Source organism: Zootermopsis nevadensis, unplaced genomic scaffold (assembly GCF_977971745.1).
Source record: "Zootermopsis nevadensis isolate Lab colony 2312 unplaced genomic scaffold, Znev_1.0 Znev_ptg000023l, whole genome shotgun sequence".
Taxonomy (NCBI): Eukaryota; Metazoa; Arthropoda; class Insecta; order Blattodea; family Termopsidae; genus Zootermopsis; species Zootermopsis nevadensis.
Window position 1 is genome coordinate 685,967 of NW_028259155.1, and position 16,688 is coordinate 702,654.

The window sequence follows — 16,688 nt, forward strand, 5'->3', positions numbered from 1 at the left end:
AGTACCAATTAAACGAAAAATAAAAAAAATATTTACAAATTAATTCATAACCAAACCACGTATTTATTTCGGATACTGGGATGATTAATGGACTAGACCAGCAGATATTTACAGATTCCTTAATTTATTTTGGATTTTTACTGGTTCAGGACTGCTTCTATACCGAAGGAACAGCGGTTTGTGACCAACCGATTCCTGAACCCAGGATTATTATTTTTAATATTCTACTTATCGCACCGTGATATGACGTATTTGCGACGTAACGACCAACTATTTATGTCGTATTAGAGAAGCCTTCTTCCATTCCCACGGTAACAATATTAATTTAGCTCAATTTACTTTAATTACATACAATCCAAAATAATAACACAGAAAAAATCTACTTGCTACCTACACTTAGAACACTTTATGCCAGAGGACAGAACTTACAGATCTGAGGCTTTTGCGACGACTAAGGATAATGAATTCCTCTCGGGCTGACAGCCGTTTCAGGCGGCTTAATGAAGTAAACACTAACCTTTCGAGAACCATCTTCGTCCTCTTCGTAATGAAGGCCCCAGTGGTGCCGAAGAATGTACTCCAGCAGCCACTACCTAAGTTCCCAGACGCAAGACGCCGCTCGTTCGCCAGTGGTAGCAGCGGGTTTGAACACCGCTCTGATGATGGAGTCAGCAATGACCTCTGAAACGTCGATAAACTTCTACCAGACTACGCGGCGCAACAACCCAGAAATCTTCAGACTCATCGCCACGAAATCCTCAGATCGAACAATTAATATGATATTCAAATTAAGTCATGGTACTTGCAAATTCTCACAGACAAGTCGCTGGACATCAAAATATTCTGTTAATTCAGAAGGAAACAGGAGGATGTAACAACGCATTAGAGAATAGATAACAAAATATAAAAATTCAGACAAGTACACAAACACCTGTGAGCATTTGATTCACTTGGAGTTCTGAAATGCAAAAGTTTCTGTATTAGAGACATTCAGAATTAGAAAGCAAAGACTTAATGACCAGGCGAGTCACGTATTAAAACGCAACTACTTTTTCAGTGCTGTTGTAAGCGGATGGCGTCTTTAGGTAAAAATGTGAAATTATTATGAAGGTCAGGTTAATATCTGAATAAAAACCACAAAATACCAACACACTAATCATACAGTCAATGTTATATATTCACAAAATCCCTTTTCTTTTCAATCTTACAATCACTTAAAATCGTGAAACATCACCACCAGAAAGAAAATCACACTCGAAACATCGAACTTGCAAAATTATAAAAACTCTGTTACAACTTCAAATGAAAATCCTTCTGAATTTTTTTGGGGGAAAAGAAAAGCCTGTTGAAATGTTTATAATTCTTTCCAACCAAAATTAAAGGTTTAAAAGTTTCTGCTATTGTACGTAAACTATTTTCCAGTATTCCAAAGGGAACGAAGGGGAAACAGTACGTAAAATATGCCATCAGCCCGATTATTTCGAAACCCCGGTAAGGGGTAAATTGACTAATCCCCAAATAGTCAACATTTTACTTGAAAACTATACATTAAAAAATTGCAATGAATAGACTAGTTTATTTCAAAAATTTTATATTGTTTACAGCATTCAATTTCACCACGAGGCTATGCAGGGGACTTACACCCATCACTTTAAAGTCGAGTTCACCGACTCAGTTACGCTATTCCTCATAAAACGACGACAAAATATTTACTCGTACGAATATCTTCGTATTGTTAAATTTTAATGATGCGAGTTCTAACTAACCGAAACACGCGTAGCGTTCATCATTCCATGTATCTTCTGACTTGTTCGGGCCTGAAGGATTTACAAGTTATGCGCGACTTCACTCAAAACTTAATTTATAACCCCACGTTTGTCGGCAATAGCCCACCGTTGGCAGCGCGGATGTCGGCCACTTGTTCGGGCGTCAAGATCACTTTCGCTCCACCTCGCAAGACTAACGCGTATTTACTCACATTCTCGTCACCAGGCACAACCACGAGCCTAGCGGGCGCGCGATTCAATTGCTGCTGTGTGTCACTGGGAGCTCTTTCTGGTCCACTGCTCTGATTTCCTCTACTTTGCGACAGATTAGCACCAGAGCTTCGTGGTTGGACCAACGAAGTGTCTGGACTCTTTGTCTGCGTAAAATGAACGCTACCAGGACTCATCTGAGCTACCGGACTGCCACAACTCTTTACCTTACTTACTGTAGTGCCAGGACTCCTCGTGTACACTCTCGGAGAGCTAGGAATCCTTGTCTGAGCAACTGGGGATACAGGACTATTTGCCTGTGCTGCTGGAGTGGCAGGACTCTTTCTCTGGATTACTGGAGTGCCTGTAGGAGTATCAGGACTCCTTGCATACGCTGGAGTGCCTGGAATCCTTCTCTGAGCTACAGGAGTTCCAGGACCGCTCGTCTGGGCTACTGGAGAATGAGGATTTGTTGTTTGGTACACTGGGGCTCCGGGATATCTTTTTGGGGTTAATGGAGAACCTGGAATTTGGGACAAAGAATTAGATTTGCAGACAGGACTTACTCTTTTGGTTACTGAAATATCAGGTCTAATGGAATGAGTAAATGAATCTGCGGGTAAAGCAGCAGATGTCCTTACACGGGTTACGGAAGCACCAGGATTTGTTTCTGTAACGAGATGTTTATGGGAAAGAGACGGGCTCAGAGGTACACCAGAGGGAAGAAACTGGCTTTCTGATCTAATCCCTACATCATCTTTTGCATTACTAATGGAATTAAATTTCTGTGCGTGTGTGATCGTACCAAGAGCAACCCCTGAATCATCTAAATAGATATTTTTATCGCTCTTTGTACTGGAAGGAGAGTGGGGTGATGAATTTGTGTCAGCGGCAGGCCTTGGATTTGGGCGTTGAATATGCCGAGTTGACCTTGTCTGTGACTCGTCGGTTCGTAAAATACTCCCGGCGTTACCACCTGGTTGCACTATTACCTGTTTCTGCAATGTTTCATTCCTACTGTCTGCATTTTGCGAAACGCTATGCATTTCTAGTTGCACGCGCGTCGCTGCGTGCTGTCGTCCAACCTTATTCTGGGGCGTAGTTGCGTTTGGGACAGGGCGTGCGGCGGAAGTTTGGGGGGTTGAAATCCCAGTTTGGAATTGATTTGGAAGGGCTGTGACACTATTACAAGTCGAAGTAACTGGTTTCACTCTGGATGTGTCCGCTTGCGCATCGGAAACAGTGTTATCTTTTGTGGAACATCTGTTTTGTGTCTTTAGTTTACGACGCTCATGTCTGAGGTCAGCCACTTTCTTTCTAAGCGTTTCGTCAAGCTTCGGATTGTAGACAGTCTCGATGAACTCCACATCACTATTTTCACTGTCGTCACTGACAAAAATAACATCAGATATCACACGTCTTACAGGTTCAAAAACACGACGATTTCCTGAAATTTTATTTATCCTTCTTTGGTGTAAACCACTGGATGGTGATTGCTGGACCGATGTTGCTGTGGAAACCCGAACTGAGCCCTGTAACACCACAGTCGAAGTTGGATTTTGTGATGTCGTCTCCATAGTCTTAGCCTTGTTGTCTATAGGCACAACAGTCATTTTTCCTCTTGCATCAAGAATTATTTTGTTCTTATTTTCAACGATATATGTAATTGGCTGCTGAAGTTCTGCCACTTTGTTGGCAGCCGAGTTCACAAGTGTCTGTCGATTCTTCTCCCATTCCAGCTGGCGGTTAGCTTCACTGTGTGAAGCTTCATCTTGGGAAAAGAGACGCTTCTTTATGCGAAGCGTTGCAGCTGGCAATGTAGAATATTTTCTTCCTGTTACTTTTTGACCACCTAAAACCTCAATCTCTGGCGAAGAGTTTGCAGCCATGTGTGATGATGATTCATCACACTTGAGCGGAGGCTGCTGAGGCATCTGCTGTTGAAAAGATATGTTTTTAAGAGCATATTTATGTTTACACTTTATTAAAAAAGGTGCGACTCATTTTACATATTGACGAGAAACGCAACGAACACCACGAAGCTTGTAAGCTGTAGACGGCCATCTTCTGGGTTGTTGCGCCGCATAGTTTACCGATGTTTCAGAGATCCTTGCTGCCCCCATCGTCGAGGCGATGCTACCAGACTACGCGGTGCAACAGCTCAGAAGACAGCCATCTTCAATTGAAGAAGTACATTACATTACGAGACAGGGGTTATTGACATGCTCCCAGGAATGGTAAGATTGCTGGAAACGCTGCTCTTGGCAAAAGTATGAAAAGATTATACAAAATATTACTGATGCACAGTATCAGTTCTTTAGTGCGAGAATGGAGTTGTTTTCAAAGATACCACATTCTCTACAGGTAACAGATAGTTAAATGAAACATTCTCTGCACGGTTCATGCACATTGGCGAACGGCGAGTGAAGATATGGTCATTTCTGTTGATATATACATAATATTTCCTCTAAATAAATGGTAAGGAAACGTGTACTAACGTGTAGTATGCAAGTGACCAATTCAAAGCACGAATCTTCAAAGAAACTTTCTTATATTTTTCTGCTATTAATAATAATTTATAAGTATAGTTTATTACGCCCTAAAAGGGTCACTGCTTCTCTTCCTATTGACCCAACTTTCACTGATGGTGTCCGCAAAGAGGGCAGTGATATTTAGGCTAAAGAAAATAAAACAAACCAAGGCATACCTCTTCCGAAGTATGTTTCTTCTTGCTTCTTGCTGCCGGGTTATTTATCTTCCTCTTGGTAGACGATTTAGGCATAACCCAGTTGTCACTTTCGTCTGAATCATCCTCAGAGGATTCTTCCGATACAACCAGTTGAGGAAATTTATCCCTAGATGTAGAATCTTCTAGACGGCGATTGCGCAGCTTCATGCCGTTTGAAGATGTCTGTTGTGGATCTAGAAACAAAGTTCCACATGACTCAACATCAAATAAAGATACCTAGATGTGAGAAAATTGTCTGTAGGCTTGCAGGCATCTCAACTGCATTGTCCTTACCTAAGAGCCCTTTACTGGTGTGCTGCAGACAAACAGTTTTCTTTGAAAAGACCCGTACCTTAAAAGCATTTTTTCATAAAGTAAAGTGACCTTTAAAAAATATGAATTAATATGTTAGCCCTTAAAAGAGCTTTTTTCAAGACGTAATAACTTTAATAACATGTCTAGAATTCGTGAGCTTCAAACACAGGTCTCATTTCTCTCAGCATGGACTCCCATTACAGACAGATTGCGGGTTTCAATTGCCAAGATAAACATCAGCACAGTTGAATTATGCAACGGAGACTCAGAGATTTTTTTTTAATCACCACGTCTGTAAGTTTCAATTACGTTTTAAATTCTTGCATTTTGTACTTTCTTTCTTACTTTACTTACACTCTAGAACGAGAAGAGTATTTTAGGATTACTGCAACTGTTTTTAAAACAATTCAGGACCTTTAACTGTTTCCTCAAATCACATTGACCTTGCTACTATTACACTTTGTCATATGTCTCTTACCAACCAGCGTCAAAAAACCAGAAGAACAGTACAACAGTTACATCCAGACAATCGGGAATGTGATTTGTTGAACATCAGACATTAATATATGAAATAATCAATTGTAATTCAAGTAATGTGAAATACATCTATCTCGTATCTTTTAACAAAAAACCCTCTGTGCAATCCCAAATTACACAATATGTACTCTGATGATGAAGGCAGCAACCACCTCTGAAACGATGGTAAACTTCTACTAGATGGCATGGTGTTACAACCCAGAAGACAGCCATCTTCATATTCACCGCACTGAAAACCTGAAATTCTTCCTGTTTCCTGTTTCGTGATTTTACGATGAAAATGGCCGAGATTTTAAATTTAAATAATCCACTGCAGGGGAGAAGATGACCCAGAAATATACCATTGAAGTGGTTACTGTAATTTTGATCCACGGAAATATTTAACCCTTAAACAACTGCATTCTGCCAAATCCTGCACAAAAGTAAGATCGATGTAAAATCTTGGAACACTAACCTTCAGATGCATCACCAGGATCTGTCGCTGGGGTCTGAGGTAAATTTGCCGCATCTAATATCTCTGAATTCTGGTAAGCCTGTGTTTCGGGAATCTCTGGAGGATCCTTTTCATTTAGCCAGAATGCCTCATCTGGATCAGCATATTCAGCAGATCTACAACATTAAACATGAAACTTATCTCGTAGACCAGTCCAGAACATGGACTAATACTGAACGCATTTTTTCGCTGTCATTTTGATGTTAAATCTAAAAAAAAGTGGCAGATAAGAAGCTTCAAAAAACATGCAGGGATAAAATTACCTATTTTCAAAGTCCTGCCATTCCTTGTATAATTTTTCACGAGTCTGTTTGGTATTTGTGACAATTTTCAGTTCCAAAGAATGCAAGTCACTCATAATAGACGCCAACCGACGAGCCAGTCTCACCTCACATGATGGACGACATCCCTTTTGAGACTGAAACAAAAAGTGCACACAGAATATTGCAAACCATTTTGTATTACTGATTTCAGATTCAATACTTATTTAATAAGGAGAGTGAGGCTTATGACACTTCAATGTCTGCCTCCATCAAACAACTTTTGGATCAACTGACCAATTCTCATGAAACTTGGTTCGTATGCCCTAAGACACATCACGCTGATCTCAAATGCATCAACATGGCAGCCACGCAAACATGTAATAAAGGAGAAAACCAGTGTCATTAAATATGTGTTCTTAAAATTATGTCGATAAAATACCATCAAAGAAACACCTGACGGTCCGGGAAGAGCTCATCCAGATAATGTATGATGTTCCAAATGAATCACGGGGGTGCCCCGTAATTATGGCAGTACATTTTCTAAAATGGACAGCAATTCAAATCCACATAGCTCCGAAACTGTCGAGGACCAGAAACATGTTCATACGACATTTCTGTACAGGAATCACTTCAGGAATAATTTACATAAATCACCAGATACAAACTTCTGGAAAGTCATGATAAAAATTTAGCAAAGAAGAAACTTAGGTATGCTGTAGAGAGCACCAAGAAGGGGTAGCGACTTAAATTATGACATAAAAACCTCTCACCTTTTCATCAAATCGCTTGATCAACACCACATCATCATCGCAATACTTTGTCAAGAGCTGCCTCACGCCTTCCAGCGAGTCAGCTACCAGTTTAAAGTCGTCTGGATTGGGTTCCAGCCAGTATGGGTTATACAGAGGTCTTCTTGTCTTTTGTGTTTCTAGAACACAATTTTTGATGTCCTGATCCACTCCTTTTGTTTGGTTCAAAGAAACCTTTTCTACATTATCGCCCTCATCGTCTTTCGCGGTGAAATCATTTTTATCACTAACATCAAGCGACGGTTCTATCGTCATGTCACAGTCAGTACACTGCTGCTTGGGCCGCAGATGACAACATAACGTAAATTCAAGATCATCTGAACACTTTTCAAACTGAGATTCACTAATAGAAGCACAGAAGTCCACCGATAGAGTAGTCAGATTTGAACTTAATTCCATGTCCACGTTTTCTCTTTTACAATTTGAGACTTTTGACCCTGAATCTACGTTTAGAACCGCGGAAGTCTCTAACTCACCAGTTTCTAAATTTTTATCAGTATGACTGGAATGTTCATTTTGTTTCTCTTCACACACGTCTTCGTCATGTGGGCCTGGGTTCACATTACATAAGAGTCTTGAATCGCGTTTGTCCACGCAGTTTTCATTCGCACCCGCTGCCGAATCAGGGACCGAGCTTTCAGTTGCATGGTTTGATTCTGATCTTGGGGATTTGCACGAAGTTTTCGGTAACCCTTTAGTACCCTTAGGATGAAGACATTTCTGGTGCTTAACTATTTTACCTCGTTGCCACGCTGACTTTTTCCTGTACCTCTTGCTCATGGACGTGACATCAGACTGAAAATCACAAGCAGCCAAATATTAAAATACGAACAAACTAATTTTAGCCCTTACTACAAGTTATGTTTGAACCAGTAATATACTCACAAGACACGTGTCCTAAATGAGCCAAAAGTGCTGAAAATCTGTTGTTCGGAGTATATATAACAAGTCGATATACTCGATGCACGACTGCATATATTATCAAGAACATACTGACAAATATTTTAAACACCATCTGGTGTTTGGTTTACTTTGAAACAAACGATGGATGAAAATGAACAATGTGCCATACGCACAGCGAGAAAGCAAGCCCGTCTCAGTTGCGGCTTCTCTGCCGGCTCGTGAATTCGCAAAATAGCAGATACGAGTGAATATTTAGTCGAGGAGCACTAAGGTGAAAGTTTTAGTCCATGAACGATAGTTTACTGGGCAGACAATGCAGCAGGTCATGATAATATCCTAGCAATCTAATCTGCCTGACCCTGCCTCATTAGCCAAGTCATCTCACTCGTCAAGGAACGGTTATTAATGCTGTCTGTTTCTGAGAAGCAACTTTGTAATATTTATGCAATTCTTACCTTCAAAGCCTCACTTGCTCTTGAAGAAAATGTTCTAATAATATAATATAAATTTATCAAAGTCTTTAACAGGTGTTAACAGTCATTACATAACATCGTCTCCAAATTAAAATACCTTTATTACTACAGCAGTGCAATATGTAGCAGTTTAATCCAATCACAGAAGTACATCTGTTTTGTAAAACCGGTATTCGTTAAAGTGAAATATTTTTACGTGAAGATATACAGTAAACTAGTGGGGTCAAGAGAGAAATTTAGTTTTGCTGAATATTTTGTTACTCCAGCATTCACTGCATTGCAAATCCGACCACATAATTTCATCAAAAAGTTAAATGTCGCACTTAAGGAATATCCATTACTACCTTTTCGCATTTTGCAGGAACATTCTTCACATTCTCTGCCAAAAGCTGTGCTTGATGGTCCATATCTCTGTCAATCCAACTCTTTGGCTTAGAAGCCTGCCTATAGATTCTGACATCGTGGTCCAAGAATTGTGGAAAGTAGAGAAACTTTGCTCTTGAACGATCCTCACCCAGACAGATTCCAAAATCATCGCGTTTCTCTGCAATTGTCTCTCTCAGGTTTTTGTGGTTTTGCTATTAAAAGGAAAATATATAAGATGAATGTTAAAGATTGAGTCTTACAGATTCATACATGAAAATGTAATGTAGTTGTAAATAATTAGTTTGGATGATGATATTTCACTAAAGAAAGTACACTCCAGATAATATCGCTACGTTAGGTTTGCTTTTGTTATAGAAGCCCAGGATAGATGTTTAAACATCAGTTTTAAATGTTGAAATTTCTAATGTGGAAATTATAAAACTTTCAATTCTATATTTTGAAATTTTGAAAATACAGAAATGTTTAAATTTTTAAAATCTGTAAATTTATTTTATTTGACAAGGTGGATGTAATAATACCCAAAATGCACGCAGCAAAGAATGCATTAGGATATTTGGTCTTCCCACGCTTGTTACGGAAATGTAACCCCCATCCCCAAAAGACAAGTAGCACGCTTTCAAAGACTATTGTTATACAAATTACAATTCCTTGAATAGTGTTTCAAGTGTATTTTCAGACGGAAATTTTAAAAATATAAGTATATTCGAGGACTCTTACCATAATGTAATCACAAAGTGCCTTGATGAGTAAGACTCTTTGATGGAAAGTAAGTTCATGGAACTCATATTCCTTCAATGGATTCCAGTCACCCATAATCTTCCAGAACTGATGTTCAATTCCGAGCTTCTCAAACACCTGAAACAGTACTGTACTTTATGAGAGTCTCGCGCCACTTACAAAGCCAGGTCTCTAAACTAAATTAAATAAATGCTATCAGGTCCAGCCGAGCTAAATTGTTTTTCAATTGAAATATATGGTCGTCTGATAAGAGATGAAGAGTATTTTCATTATTCTGAAATTAATTATAATGGCATTTGTTGTACTGAGATGTCAGTGTATAAACTGGTGTTTTCTGACCCACGGTAAAATCCGAAAATTATTCCATCAATGGCTTTGGTATGAACTTTGGAGAGGGAAGTTAACGTGTGATAAATGATCTTAAGGTTAAAAGAGCACGTCTGAATATTCATCTCTCTCTTCTACTTACAATGTCTGGGTTTTTGTCTGATTTGACATAGATCTTGTACCAGCTTGAAACTTTAAATTCTAGCTTCCTGGTCCAAATCTTGTATGGCATGGGTGGTTTTGTGTGGAGCTTCATCCTAAATTGTGGAGTGCTACAAGAATACAATTTTATTATTACTGATGTACCACACTTCAGCATTCATAGCGACCAATCCTTAAAACTAACCCTACGCTGAATGTACCATCTGTAGTAAGGCACGTGTTTACGCTGCACGTCTACTCACGTCAGTGGAGAATAAAACGATTTCTCATTCCGCAACTCAAGTGTCATGACTGCTTGAAAGCTCTAAGTCCTAGTGTTAAAGTTAAATACTAATGTTCTCTCAGTGACCTACCTCAGGAGAGTGGTCATCAGGGCAGCAAGACTCTTTGACGCTTGAGGCATGAGAATGATACGTTCCAACTCAAACATCGAGATGTTGCTGATATTCAGTTGTTCTAATAACAGTGCAACAAAATGACCTATAACAGGCAGCTGTGTGGAGAGAGAAAGAGAGAGAGAGAGAAAGAGATACCAGTCAGAAATTCTGCAAGTCACATTTCATATTCTCTGTACACAATAATAAATTAGTAGATATCCGTCTTCTGGGTTATTGCGCTGTGTAGTCTGGTTGATGTTAACCAACGTTTCAGAGGTCATACTGCCTCCGTCATCAGGGCGATCGCCCTGATGACGGAGGCAGTATGACCTCTGAAACGTTGATTAACATCGACCAGACTACACAGTGCAATAACCCAGAAGACGGATATCTTCATACTCACCGCTGTGAGAACCTCAAGTCTTACACAATAAATTAGTATCTCACAATTTATTCATATCGCCACAATTTAAAATTCCCAGTCAACTTCAACGTTACTTACTTTCTTACTTAACTCTGGGATCTGCTTACTGCATGAAAATCTGTTATTAATTAACAGATACTGAAGTCAACATGAAAATATGACCACTCCCGAGTATTCTATAGCGCAGAACCATGCGGAGATCTTTATCTTCAGAGTACCTAGTGGCTTTGTGTCAGTACTTGAGGACCTTATTTCTGACATCATTCCTAGTCGCCATGTAATATGGGCCTGATTCTTGAAGGATACAGAGCAATGGATATTTAAAAATTCAGGATACCTTGCAACCTAAGAGGAACGTGATGGTCATTCACATGTCCTCAAAAAAAAAAAGTCTTGTTGAAGGCCACACCTGTTACATTTTACTTTTACTGTATTACAACAATAAATGGGGAATTTGGAAAATGACACATTAAGACAGATAAAGGTGACACTCATTATACGCGAGGACTGCATTAATGCAAAAAACTAAAGAGTAAAGCCGTTCTGCTACACACCATGTAGGCGTTTGGGGGGGGGAGGTGGATGGGGTAAATGGTAGAGCTCCTGCTGATCATGATGCGTCCATCACAAAACTACCATACCGGCAGCAGCAAAATGTGACATTAACAAAGAAATCAAATATAAAATATGTAAACAATGCGAAGAAACTAACCTAGTCAACAACGTGAATGGTGCAATCTATGTTAAAGAAAAGTTTCATTTACCTCCCACATGCATTCCATATTTCTACGGTTTAAATCAGTAAACAATTTTTCTTGTTCCCATAACAACAAGTCACGCTCCCTTCCTTCTTTTTCTTTACGACGTTCCTCTGACAGTCTCAGTTTTCTTTCACGTTCACGACGCGACCTCTCTCCTATAACAGACTGGAGCAGCTGGGACTGTACGTCTCCTGCATCTGCAATATATATTACTTTAATCATAACAAAAATGCTTTTGTTGCTAATATATTTTAAATAGAAAACTTTGGCCAAGATTTTAATCCAGGATTATTAAAGATGAATTGTGAACACATACCTTTCATCTCCTCTGCATCCTTAATACCATGCGTAGATTCCAATGAACACTGACTGCGAAGATCCCTGTAAAGAAGAAACAATGACACATAGTTTATGATTGGAATTACGCTGTTAATTAATCCACAGTTGTATTATCTGAAGCTCACATGGCAACTAAGTATAATGAATTCTTGGGAAGAATTCATTATAAGCGACATTCCTTTATTTTTCACTCGGAGAGGGAGACAGATTCATAAACGAAGAAAAATGTGTAAAGCAAAATACGAATCAACAATTTATGGTAAAACAGATATCTGGCAATTGTGACATGTCTTAAACTCACATCCACAAAGTATTGTATTAATACGAAAGCATTTCAAAAGCAGTAAACTTTTCAATTCTTTTATTGCTATAACTGTAGGCAATGTTTTAATTCTTTTCCTTCACACCAGACATAAATACTAACAAGATCGATCCTCATGATACATGAACTTCAAGGTACGCCAGGGTTGCCAGATTTCACCGACCTCGTGGATAAACAGCTTCCTATCGAAAAAGTACCGGCATCTCCTTCCCTAGGGCCAACCTAACCACGCGGCTTATCGCTCACAGCCATCTCTGAGCCCACGGTCTGCCTCATGAAACAGGAATCTTAATACTCACATAGGAAGTTTGGAAAGTTCCTTCTCCAGAACATGTTCAACTTTTAAAGCCCTCTTGGTGTGAACGTGACGTGGGCCAAAGTAGGTGTAGCAATTTAACAGCAAACACCTTACATCCTTCACAAATTCAGAAATCTTACTGTACTCTCCTCTGGCAAACTTCTGCTGCACTGCAATAAAAATGACATTCAAAATATTGTAAAGGCAAAGTTATTTTTTTAAATTAAATTAATTGCATTTAAATTTAAACAATCCCCTGTGTCTGCAGTAACATTTGTTTGTTTTTGTTAGGGAGAAGTGTAAATCTTGCATTGCACTGAAAATTATAGGAATTTCAGTCAAAACAATAAAATCACGTTTTGTTAGTACGTGCGACTGACAATTTCCCTTTTCATTCTCATAGCCAAGCTGAGATATCAGAAGTGCTTGATATTTCTCCCCACACAATAAAAGTTAATGCAGGACAATGACTTATCACAGTGATGAGGCAGAAGGCAACAAGGACCTCTGAAACATTGGTAAACTTCTACCAGACAACATGGCACTGCAACTCAGAAGACAGCCATCTTTGTACTCACTGCCGTGAGAACTTCAAATCGTACATTCATCTGACGGCATTGAATGACAGCACGATTATAAATGATGAACTGGAGAGCATAAGAAAGGAAGTAAACACGGCCTACCTCAAGGTACTATTCAAGTATTTGCCAAGAGAAACCAGGAAAATCACAAAATATCTCGGATTAGCTGGTCTCCAGGATGAGTATGGAACTCAGCATCTCCTGAATTCAATGCAGGAGTGCTAACCACTACATTACAAAATTCAATAACAAGATCAGGTAAGTAGCAGAAGGGTGAGGAAGGAGAAAATCGCATCTCGATATTACTGGATCACAAATTCTTAACATAAGATTAAGCATGACACCTACACTTTTAATTATCTCTCTATTTGTTCTGTATCTTAAAACAAATGGTTCTGGTTTATTTTTGCCGAGTAATTTCAAGCCTGAGAATCATGATATCTTTAGGAACGTTAAAAATCGGTGAGTAAATGTCAGTTCAGTACAAGAAATACCCTAGCACCACCAAAAATCTTGCATAAAATATAAGGCCAAATTAAATGTAAAAGACTTCGGTGCCATACTCACTTTCTCTGAACGAAATAGGACTGGAAATAACATCATAGTAATCACGCATTCCTTTCTCTCGGCGATTTGGTTGTTCAAGGAAGAACTTGCTGATTCCAATTACATCCTGCAGTATCCTGCAAGCAGTACAATACGTTAATTGAACTACACCTGAAACACATATCCTTATAAACACCTATCATTTTATTCTCACTTTCATATTACGCATACAGGTAACCCTCGATTTACGCCGGGGATGCGTTCCTGGACGAACCGGCGTAAACTGAAACTCCTTTTATAATGTAAATCAATGGGAAGTCAACGACATGGGTTCCCAGCACACAAACGACTTAAATTCCTCAAAAGTTGACTTTTGACAAATGTAAAATGTGCAGGATACACCACAACCTGAAAATTATATTTAATGGATAATATGTAACTTGCAGTGGAAAGACTGCATCACACTTGTCAATAACATTTCTTAATGAACTACGTGTCTAACCTGTATCCTTGAGAAAGTTCTGGACTGGCACATTCCAGATCAGGAGCAACTTCTTTTTTTGGCTGCCCCTTACTGTTCCTTCTACGACTCCATGGTAAAAAGGAGGGATCGTCACACATGCTGACTTACACGTAGCCAAAACTGAAAAAAAGGAGAATGTGAAAACAGTGAGTACAGCAATGGTTTGATTGGTACTACTTAATCTGGTTCCTATGCATATCACTAATAGTCACTTTCAGAAAGAAAGAATACCCAAATCGGTAAGCCTGTCATAAAAATATACAACGCAATGCAATGTTACGTATTACATACCATGCAAACTTTAAAACTGCATGTTTTTGTTTCATCTCCTACAAAAGGCTGGGGTCAGTGAGATTATAAAGACAATTTTGCCTTTTAAATCAACGCAATGCTCATTACAACTGACGCAATGAAGTAAACAAAGGTGTATCTGGATCCCAGAGTCAAATCCAGTTGGCCACTAAACTAGCATGTTGCTCATTTTCATTCTGTTATTGATCAATATATAAATAGCTTTTGACCTGTCAGTCATACAGGCATTCATCTACTGTGTGCAAAGAAGTTACCTCAATTACGGCTAGCTGTGGGAACAGGGACCTACCGGCCTGTTCCAGAACACAGATTGAACTGCGTTCACTGTGACGAACGCTTGATTGCACAGATCAGGAATTTAGGTAAGATTTGAGGATCTCACGGCAGCACAATGTAGTGTGGTAGAAGTTCACCAACGTTCCAAGGATCCTTGTGTCATCGCCGTGATGATGAAGGCAGTAAGGACCTCTGAAACGTCGGTGAACTTATACCAGATTACACAGAAGACAGCCATATTCATATCAGGAAATGCCCAATCCCACAGAAATAGTCACGTAACCTCAATGTGACATGAGCGGAGATCACACGGCAAGGTCATGACAACAGAGGTTACCAGAGGCAAAAGATACGTGTTTGGTCTCACCGATATGTCTCTATGACCCATCTCCTTTCATTTTCATGTATGCTTCCCCAGAATTTGTGTCATGCATTGAAGTCTCCTAGGAGTAAGAGGAAAGCAGGTAGCGTGCGGTGTGGTAGGTACACAACGCAGCCTGTAAATTTGAGAGCTGCTGTCAGTAACTGTTAAGCCACAGCTTGCACAGTACTTTGCAATGGAACCAAAGAGGAATGTATGCTGTCTCAAACAAAGATTTCAGTACCACCATCCAGATGCAGACAGTCATATCAGTACAAGACCATAGCAATGTGACACAGGTTTTTAGTAGCCATGAGATCGATTCCTGGTTGAATTACAATTTTCATATGTCAAGCAGCCTCCATTCTGTTGTTTTACAATGTACAAGGAAGTACTGCGCCAGAGTTGTGTATTTTTTTAAGATCTACTACTATACATCATTGCGCAAGTTTGTGCTTCCGCCGTGAAATTATCGATGAAGGAAATTGAAAGGTATGAGTTTAGGGTAGCCTTCAGTGCCATAACGTCCAAACCAAATTGAATCTCAAGTCGAATAATGCTGACAGACATACAGGTCAGCCCCACATGCGTTCATTTCCTAAACATAGTGCAACTTCTAGTCAAGAGATTGCTGATCGACCTGATATAGACACCTGCACACACTTGCAAACTTGAAACGAAGGGGCGTACCCTATGGCGAGGTGAAATATCGGAGGGCAACACAAATTGAATTATTCCTCACTTCCGGTGTGTCGTGTTTTACAATGATGTGAAGGCAAAAACTAACAGAGAAGAATACAAGACACCTACTTTCATTTAAACACTTCTACACGCATATAGGTTAACCAATTTACTAACAAACTAACTGATTAACTTCAAGGCAATATAACTTCACAGCCAGTTAACTAATTATCTAATTCACAAAGCATTTAATACTATCCCTCCATCCCTTCCAAGTAGCCGCTTTCCAAAGGGTATATCCAAACAAAATTTTGTTCATATTCCATGTTTCCCTCATCCATCCAAGTGCAGATTTAAAAACGTCTATAATATAAAACAGTACGTAGGTGGTATACATTAATCGCGAAGCTCACAGTTTTCCTATCTTACTTCGCCCTTCTCGGGGCCCAAATATTTTCGTTCGCACTTTGTTTTAAAACACTCGTAATCCACGAACTTCGTTAAAAATTACAAGACCACGCAACTGGACAAATGTTGATATGCGTAAAATTCAAATTCAAGTTAAGAAGACTTATCCAGCAATACCCGTGTGGTCTAAGGTGAACAGCCCTACGTGCTGGAATGCGACGTGGATTCAAGTCCTTCTCGGGACGTAGGGAAATTTTCGAATTTTTTTCTGGGTTGTTTTATGTAGCCCAGGGGTGGCCAACCCAAATGATCTTTCGGGCCACTTTGGAAATGCATCATAACTCCGCGGGCCACATATAAAATTACAT

General features: G+C 39.4%; 1 protein-coding gene across 5 annotated transcripts in view; it reads right to left on the bottom strand.

Annotated features, from left to right (window-relative positions):
• Positions 1-1,159: 1,159 nt before the first annotated feature.
• Positions 1,160-16,688, bottom strand: part of LOC110834080 (uncharacterized) — a 31,448-nt gene continuing 15,919 nt past the window's right edge. For 2 of the 5 annotated variants that reach the window (XM_022072880.2, XM_022072879.2), the window contains exons 2-15: positions 14,262-14,402; positions 13,781-13,896; positions 12,634-12,802; positions 11,990-12,054; positions 11,677-11,870; positions 10,465-10,604; positions 10,092-10,221; positions 9,602-9,739; positions 8,842-9,075; positions 7,083-7,916; positions 6,313-6,467; positions 6,011-6,165; positions 4,684-4,898; positions 1,160-3,913 (exon numbers count right to left, since the gene is read on the bottom strand). In XM_022072880.2, the coding sequence (XP_021928572.2) occupies positions 1,862-3,913; positions 4,684-4,898; positions 6,011-6,165; positions 6,313-6,467; positions 7,083-7,916; positions 8,842-9,075; positions 9,602-9,739; positions 10,092-10,221; positions 10,465-10,604; positions 11,677-11,870; positions 11,990-12,054; positions 12,634-12,802; positions 13,781-13,896; positions 14,262-14,380 (4,716 nt within the window). In that variant the 5' untranslated portion in view covers positions 14,381-14,402 and the 3' untranslated portion in view covers positions 1,160-1,861. Of the gene's footprint in view, positions 3,914-3,986; positions 4,153-4,683; positions 4,899-6,010; positions 6,166-6,312; positions 6,468-7,082; positions 7,917-8,841; positions 9,076-9,601; positions 9,740-10,091; positions 10,222-10,464; positions 10,605-11,676; positions 11,871-11,989; positions 12,055-12,633; positions 12,803-13,780; positions 13,897-14,261; positions 14,403-15,237; positions 15,368-16,688 lie in introns of those variants that run through there. The other 3 variants (XM_087354290.1, XM_022072882.2, XM_022072883.2) reach the window with 3 other exon arrangements.